Raw genomic sequence first — 8,173 nt, 5'->3', positions numbered from 1 at the left:
CCGTATTTGGCGATTTTTCGTGATTTCATCGTACACAGTGCAGTGCTGCGAACTTTGAAATTTGAAAAAGGGTCCAAAAAGGGTGCCTGAACTGGGGTTCGAACCGCAGAATGCACTGTTGCAGGCGGGGTCAAACGGCCTGGATTTTGATGGTTTTTTCCCAATTCAGTGCTTTTGGGGCAAAACCTGGCCGAAATCCTATTCTTGCTATGGCTTGCTTTTTGGACAAAAAAACTTCAGAAACATAATTGGAAGAGGATTCCATATGGGATTGCAGAAAAAAATTCTAAAAAAACTCAACGTTTGACCCATTTATGGCCAAAAGCTAGAAGTTCATTTTTTTCTGAATGGACTGTAGGTACGCGCTTGCCAGTACAGTGCCGTGGAGAACCGGTACCAGGGAACGAATTACTTCATCAAACAAAATTTAATACTTACTTCGCAGTAGAGGCGAAGCCGCAGGAAATCACAAACCGAGGAGCGGCCGGTCCAACACAAGTTAGTTTCCGCCATCCTGTCGGTACCACCGCTCCACATCGTCTGGGTCTCGTGTCCGCCGCACTGCTAAACATCATTGCGCGCAGCAGGTGTTGACGTGGCGAGCGGCGTGAAAAAGCACATTGCCCAGCATGGCAGCGGAGCTCGATAGCGGCGAAGGACTGGCAAAGCTGCTGGGAAATGTCCTGTTGGAAAGCTCTAAAACGAGGAAGGAGGTTCCAACGGCGTCTCTGGCCGGGGAGGGCAAAGTGATCGGATTATACTTCAGTGGCCAATGGTGTCCTCCGTGCAAGGCATTCACCCCAGTACTGCTTGCATTCTACCATGCATTCAAGACCTCATCAGAGCGTGGAGAATTGCTGGATGTGGTATTTATCAGCTCGGACCGCAACAAAGAGTCGTTTCATGAGTACTACAGTGAAATGCCATGGCACGCAATGCCCTACGAATGCAGAGAGAAGAAGGTAAAAATCTGCTACTGATCCAGGTTGTCATGCATTGCATATCCGATTTCACAGCTTCAATAATAACAGTGTCCACTCGAAACCGGGGGGGGGGGGGGGGGGGGGGGGTCCTTTGCTCGAGATTCTGTTACAGGGCCCTAGCATTCGGTCTGGCCGGTCAGTCTATTGCCCGGCCGTATTTCGGTAAAATTGACCCACCCGATTTGTGAAAAATGGGTTTTCCCGTCCCTGATGTTCAATCTCGATCAGGTATCCGACTTGGCCGGACTGCCTGATTTGTGCTACGGCTCTGTGGTATACAGTGTATCTCCACTCTCCGCTCTTCATACCCCCCCCCCCCCCCCCCCCACTTCACATCACAATGCATCATGGCAATTTTTCACTTTACGATGGCATGAGCAGAGAATTCTTACTCTTAGGGAACACGAAGTCATCGAGGGGCTTAAGTCTGTAGACTGGGTGCAGTCTATACGCACACAGAGGAGTCCGTAAGCAAATCGACTTTGGGAAAGTTCAGGTTTCTGTGTGGGTTTTACTGTTGGGTATGTGTGTCTAGTGTGTGGGTGTACATGGTGTGTGTGTGTGTGTGTGTGTGTGTGTGTGTGTGTGTGTGTGTGTGTGTGTGTGTGTGTGTGTGTGGTGTGTGTGTGGTGTGTGTGTGCATGTGCAGGCTGAGCTCACTCGTAAATTCAGGATCACAGGCATCCCCTCACTTGTGCTAGTTGATGGACAGACGGGGAAGGTCATTTCGACATCGGGCCGTAACATAGTGGCTGCTGATCCAGAGGCAAAGAAGTTCCCGTGGAAACCGCAGACCGTTGAAGAAATACTTAAACGTGGAGATTTCATGCAGGGCGACGGTTCTCTTGTGAAGTTCTCTGAGCTATCTGGAAAAACAGTTGGCCTCTATTTCTCGGCCGAATGGGTAAGCGCTTGTGTTTGGTACCTGTGTGTGTAATCTACCATTACACGTCAGGCAGCGCAGATATTTTTCTGTGGGGATATAAGTGCTCTTTGCTGACACACTATTCACATACAGTCGTCCCTCTCTAATCCGGCACTTTATAATCCAGCACCCTCGATAAACCAGCACAATTTTCAGTAGCCCTCTTCATGCACATTGCAGCAGTAAATCAGATTTGTTAATCCAGCACCCTCCTTAATCCAGCAGATTTTCGTGGCACAAATGGTGCCGGATTATAGAGGGACCACTGTACTTTGAAGTACATTTTCTCTTTCGGATTAAAAAAAAATGATCTTGACATGATCACACATCATCTGTTCCGAACACTGCTGGTTTACCCGTCGTCTTTTCATTCGCTCAAACTGATGAACATTGCACTGCTGGGTGTTTTTCCGGATTATGCGTGTTGTGCAGTGTCCTCCATGCCGCAGCTTTGCACCCGTCATTCTCAGAGCCTACAATATCCTCAATGACAGGAAAAAGAAATTTGAGGTTATATATGTCAGCAGTGACCACTCTATGTCGCAATTTCTGGAGTATTTCGAGCCATTGCCATTCTTGGGGATTGGACCGGATGATGAGCGGCGGGAGATGCTAGGCGATCGATTTAGTGTTAACGGTAGGTTAGTTCCAGGCATGGTGTGTGTGTGTGTGTGTGTGTGTGTGTGTGTGTGTGTGTGTGTGTGTGTGTGTGTGTGTGTGCATACATGTAGGTGTTTTGTCTGTATGTGTGCATCTGTGTGTCTGTTCCATAATTATGTGTGTGTGCATGTGTGGGTGTATGCGTGTGTGTTGGTGTGTGTGTGTGTGTGTGCCAGCTAGTTCGGTTGGTAGGTACACTTATGCCTGATTGTGTTGGGTCTGTTGCCAACTGGCTCGGCTGCTTGAAGGTGTAATGTTGTACCTGCCACCTTTGTTGGTTCCAGGGTTCATATACTTTCTATTTGAAGTATACATACCTGTTAACCATGGACTGCTTCTGGCTAGATTAACTCTTGTGTAATCAATGGTGCTAGCGAAGCTTTTATCAGATCCACTCTGATTTAGCCACTCACACTAGTAGCAAGTATTACCTTCACTGGGGGCAGGGGTAACTGCAGTTGGATCCCGGGACGGATACCCTGATGCCGTCAATCCTTTTTCTGCACCTTGTCCTCACCCACTTACTGAGGTGTGGTGAGCCCATAAGTGGGGTCATTTTCAAGTCCACCCAGAGTTTTGGGGATTTCAGGGGGTGTCGGCCGTTGGGCGGTTCAATAACCAATTGAGGATATGTTTTGCAGAAAGACCACACAATCATTTCATGCAGCTGCACTGAACACTCTGATCAATTCAAAAATGTTCTTCTGTGTACAACAGTGACAGAGGTGTTTTGGGGACTACGAGAGAAATGTTTTCCCTTTGTATCAGAAATTTGTGTTATCAGAAATGTGTCCAACGCATAAGCTAAGCTTTGCAGTGTGAAGTTTGTTTTGCTTTAGCCCAAATTTCATACAGGTGCAACAGAGAGAACAACGGCCACCTTGTAGTTAGGAGACTTTGAGATGGAACCCGGTAGATAAAACACTCATATTAACGACTTGCACTACACACAACATTGCAATGACTCCAGCACGAACCGGGGGAGATTGAGTCACTGAATATGCTGCCATGCATTCCATATTGTTTTCCGAAACAGGCATACCAAGACTTGTCCTCTTTGATGAGAATTGGAAGATGATTTCTGACGATGCCCGGATGTCATTGATGGCAGATCCGGACTGTGAGGTAACTGCCATAACCTGATGCGTTGCCCCAGTCCCCATGACTTCCAAATTCTGCTCCACATCCTATTCTCAATAACGCCTGTTCTTCTTTTCTTTCCCTCTCCTCCTAGCACTGTCTGTCTTTTCCTTCCCCTCCTTCTAATGTACTGCCTTTCCTCCTAACATTTCGTATCATGTACCTGTCACTCCTTTCATTTTTCTTTTTCTTTCTTTTTTGGTGCGTTTTATGTCCCCATGACGTCGAGACCTCAGGTCGGCTGAGGGCAAAAAGCCTCACCATCACTATGCTCCCACTATGCAATTTGTTGTCTTTGCCTGTGAGCTGTGATCATTGTAAAAAAGTACAAAAGGATGCATGCGGGTGGGGCATGTGTTTTCCCTGTCAGCTGCAATCCACGCATTGCTAATGTAAAACTACTTCATTGGTGTATATGTAGATGTTGTTCTGTGGCATGGGCAACTCTGGCAACGCTTGACTTCCGAATTGGCAATGTATTGCAGGCAGATTACGAAGTGTGGCCCACTGCTGTTTGGTCTATCACATTAATGGCAGGTAGTTACAGTAACAGCAGTGTGTTCCTGGTGGAATCCTTATTTCATCCAGTGGTTTTCCATGTTTTCTCCTTTTTTTGCAGCACTTTCCCTGGCAGTACCAACTTGTCAACTTTCTTCATGAGCAGTTTGCAAGATACTTGAATGAGGAAAGCTGTGTCGTGTACTTCACAGGTCAGTTACACCGAGACCGTAGTCTCTTAGACCAGGCAGTGGATTGTAATGCATACTAGTAGCTGGCTTCACCGAGATCCTAGTCTGCTAGACCAGGCTAGGATTGCATTGCGTAGCGGTGACTTTCTATAAACCGGGGAACGTGACTCGAGATATTTGTCGGTACAACTGTCAACTTGTTCTACACTGGAACTCACCTAGTATGTACAGTGCGGATCGGCTATAGGGTTGTCGGCTATAGTAATATACCTCTTATAGTGATCGTATTCTCAAATTCATTTTCGTAAACCACCCCTTTCTATACGTATCGGATCGGCTATAGTAATAATCGGCTATAGTAATATATCGGCTATAATGATACGATTTCTTTGTCAAAATGATCTTATTGCATACATTTTTCATCGGCTATAGTGATGATCATAAAAAATTATACATTGTACATGGCGAGATCTGATCGCGGCAGCCAGGAAACGCTGGTACGACTATGAGTATGATATCCCTCGGAGGAAATTCGAAATGTTTGGCGTTGGCTGTGCTTGTTGTTCCGGGGCATCCTCGAGCGAGATCGGAGGCAGTAATGAGTACCAGCGCTGAAGCGCTACCGTGGTCTCCGCCGAGATGTTGAAGAAGGCATTCAGGTAACAGCGAAGACGATCAGTGACGCGGAGAAGCTTCTCTGTGGCATACGACATCACGCGTCGATCGACCTGCCACTTGGAACGGTTTCAGCGGTGATGAGTCGAGCGATGGCGACCCAGACTTAGACTCTACTCCCACTAATCGATCCTGTAGATATTGTTGATATGTCGATTGAATGTGTTGAAGTGTTTCTCTTCCAAAAGAACACATTTGTTGAGCACAGCAACTCCTTGAAAACACATGTCAAAAAGTCACGAAGTTTTTGTTTCCGCAGGAAGTAGCTCTGCACTGCGCGTACTGCACAGTCACATGCACAGCACGCTTCTGCACGCTGCACTGATTCGGATGACACCATACACGCATTTGTCAGGCATACCTAAGTATGCATATCGCCTATAGTAATATATCGCCTATAGTGATATTTTCACGAAAATCAAACACCAACGCTATAGCCGATCCGTACTGTACCGTACTTTCCGGGGTGTTAGCAGCACTTCAAAAAACGCATATAAAAACCTCAAAAAATGCCCTTGTGCCTTAGACTCCAAATGCTGGAGTGTGGAAGTGTCTGTCTGTGTATGTGTGTGTTTGTCTGTGTATGTGTGTGTTTGTCTGTGTATGTGTGTGTTTGTCTGTGTATGTGTGTGTTCGTCTGTGTATGTGTGTGTATGTGTGTGTTTGTCTGCGCGATGCTCAAAATATTTACAGTAATCACATTCCTGAAAGATTACAGCATAGGACATTTATTCCCGTAGCTATGCAAAAGACGAACTTAGATGGAACAATCAACTTTATGCAAAAGACGTCACTTCAGTATCGTCTGGCGCTAGCCAGGGTCCACACAGCTTTAATTCCATGTTTGTGTGTCTGTGTCGTCGGCATGCCTGGCGCTATCCCGTACCAGTTCCGTACCGTACCATCAAAGACAGCTCCCCGCTATATTCAAACAGGGCTTTCGAATGCAAGATCATAACGTGAAGCAACTTGGAAGAATGAGTATGTATGCGAAGTTTATCAGGGGGAATGCATGCAGGGTGATAGTGCGGGTTCGAATCCCAGGTTATGCCTTGAAAAAAGGAGAAATGAAAAATTTATAACATACCTATACTTTTTTTGCCTAGGTCATCAAGGTGGTAGACGGTGTCGTGTTACCCTCGAATGCAAAGAGAAAGTTTGATGTGGCCAATCAATGGAGAAAAAAAAACATTTCCATCAATTCTAAAAACATGCATGATGAGCTAGGCAAAAAAGCATAGCGTAGGGCCCTGAACTTCCAAGCTCTCTCGTTAAATTGTTTTGTACGAATTTTCTCTTCTCCACGGAATGAATTTTGAAGTTCTATATGTTGCTTGTTTTCAGCTTCTGGTGTTATCTACAGAAGAAATATAATGATAAAGAACTGATAAATAAATCAATAATGGTTATTTGGTAGTCAAAAAGGGTGGCCGTTGAATCCTTTGCACTTCAGCGTCACAAATGTGTGCGACGGTCCTAATGTTCATTGAAGCTAGAATTATTGCTATTTCAGCTATCAATATCAAGTTTTTTGAAACAAAACTCTCCTCAACCCCCCCCCCCCCCCCTCCCCATAAACAAAAAAAAGGGTTGCCGGGCTCATGTAAAAGACCAGTAATTAATAAAGACGGACCCTTACAGCGTGACGTGGCATGCTATGCTATGCGAGGGTGCAAACTCGGCATTGACTATGTACTACAATGCACACGTCTTTATTTCTCCCCTTTGCTTGCTAGATGGAACCAAAAGGCAAATTTCCAATGCGGAGAATGCTCTTGAGCCATGCGCTCGGGCAGAAGTGGAATCTGCTAGGGCTGCGGACGAGCCACAAAAAATTCACTTCTTCGTTGGAACAATCGACAGTGAAGTGTCCAGAACCATTGCGCAATTCATTGGGGTAAGCAGATCTATTGCATGTTTGGAATTCTATGGTGTTCTGTAAGTGTAAGTTTTGATGGTGAGCAGATGGTCAGTAAGTGTACAATCGGAAACCTGTACTGTGACTAGCGACCACACTTTGTTGCACAGATAACGGTAAATGGTGTTTAGTTGGAGATCTGTGACCTTGTGACTTCGTCTTGTCTGTAAAGTAAAGTTGTGTTCATGTGTGACCTGAAACGTTCTCGGCTCCAAGCCTGCCATGGCAAACTAAGGTGCTGCACCTGAGAGCATCGCTATTCACAAAACCAAGTGTGCAGTGCCAGCACTGCATGATGCAGGCAAGGCTTCCTAACACAGGAACAGACAGGAGAATTCATACGTACAGTATCCTGTTTGCCGGCCTATTTTATGTCACCCCACCCAGCTCGCACAAGTGCACATCTCACTATTGGCACATACAGTATTATTCACTCGCACAATATTGCCCAGTGCCCACGCTTGCTGCAGCCGATATCAATCACATCTTCAGAACGTTGTAGTCAGTGCTGTGTGATGACCTGTAAAACAGTGAAACTCAGAGTTACAGCAGAATCGTTTCGTTTCTTTCTTTTTATGTGTATCTGTCTGTCTGCCTGTCTCTATGTGCGTGTATCGATCGTTGTCTCACTAATCATTGTAGCTACCAAGTGATCGTCCTGCTGTTACAATAATCGACTGTCCTCTTCGGACTTGGTATTATTACAACGGAAGCCTTGATGCGCGAGGTATGGATCTGTTTGTTGCCAACTATCGAGCTGGAAAGCTAGACAAGCATGACATCAAGCAACCGACTGGTAGCGACAGCATCACACCGCCCCGATGATTTGCAACATGGGTGACACGTGAGCGACAGCACAATGCAAGCATATCATGTTGTAGTCTGAGGTACGTGTGTGCCCTCACTTATTCCGATGTACGCCTGGCACCGTTTGTACCCCTGGGAAATCCCCTATTCTCTGCTTTATGCGGAATGAGGCGGCTTGATCTGCTTCACAAGGTCTATCTTCTTCCATGAACTGGTCAAATTACTCGATTACTCCCTTCGACAGATGTAGATTACTGAAATTAGTGCTATAGAAAACGTAGAGAAACTTTCCAGAATATAGTCTCAAGCATAAAATCATATCACCTGCTTTGTATCGTATCTACAACAGATTTTTACCAGTTTCGCACGAAAATAT

At 45.8% G+C, this 8,173-nt stretch overlaps 1 protein-coding gene across 1 annotated transcript in view; it reads left to right on the top strand.

The window, feature by feature from the left end:
* The first annotated feature begins 343 nt into the window (after positions 1-343).
* Positions 344-8,173, top strand: part of LOC135814567 (nucleoredoxin-like) — an 8,057-nt gene continuing 227 nt past the window's right edge. The window contains exons 1-7 of the mRNA XM_065327702.1: positions 344-962; positions 1,633-1,887; positions 2,341-2,545; positions 3,605-3,693; positions 4,328-4,418; positions 6,809-6,969; positions 7,633-8,173. The exon at positions 7,633-8,173 is cut by the window's right edge and continues 227 nt beyond it. Coding sequence (XP_065183774.1) covers positions 630-962; positions 1,633-1,887; positions 2,341-2,545; positions 3,605-3,693; positions 4,328-4,418; positions 6,809-6,969; positions 7,633-7,815 — 1,317 coding nt within the window. The 5' untranslated portion in view covers positions 344-629 and the 3' untranslated portion in view covers positions 7,816-8,173. The remainder of the gene's footprint in view (positions 963-1,632; positions 1,888-2,340; positions 2,546-3,604; positions 3,694-4,327; positions 4,419-6,808; positions 6,970-7,632) is intronic.

Source organism: Sycon ciliatum, chromosome 4, assembly GCF_964019385.1.
Source record: "Sycon ciliatum chromosome 4, ocSycCili1.1, whole genome shotgun sequence".
Classification (NCBI taxonomy): domain Eukaryota; kingdom Metazoa; phylum Porifera; class Calcarea; order Leucosolenida; family Sycettidae; genus Sycon; species Sycon ciliatum.
This window is presented reverse-complemented; position numbering and strand designations above follow the sequence as displayed.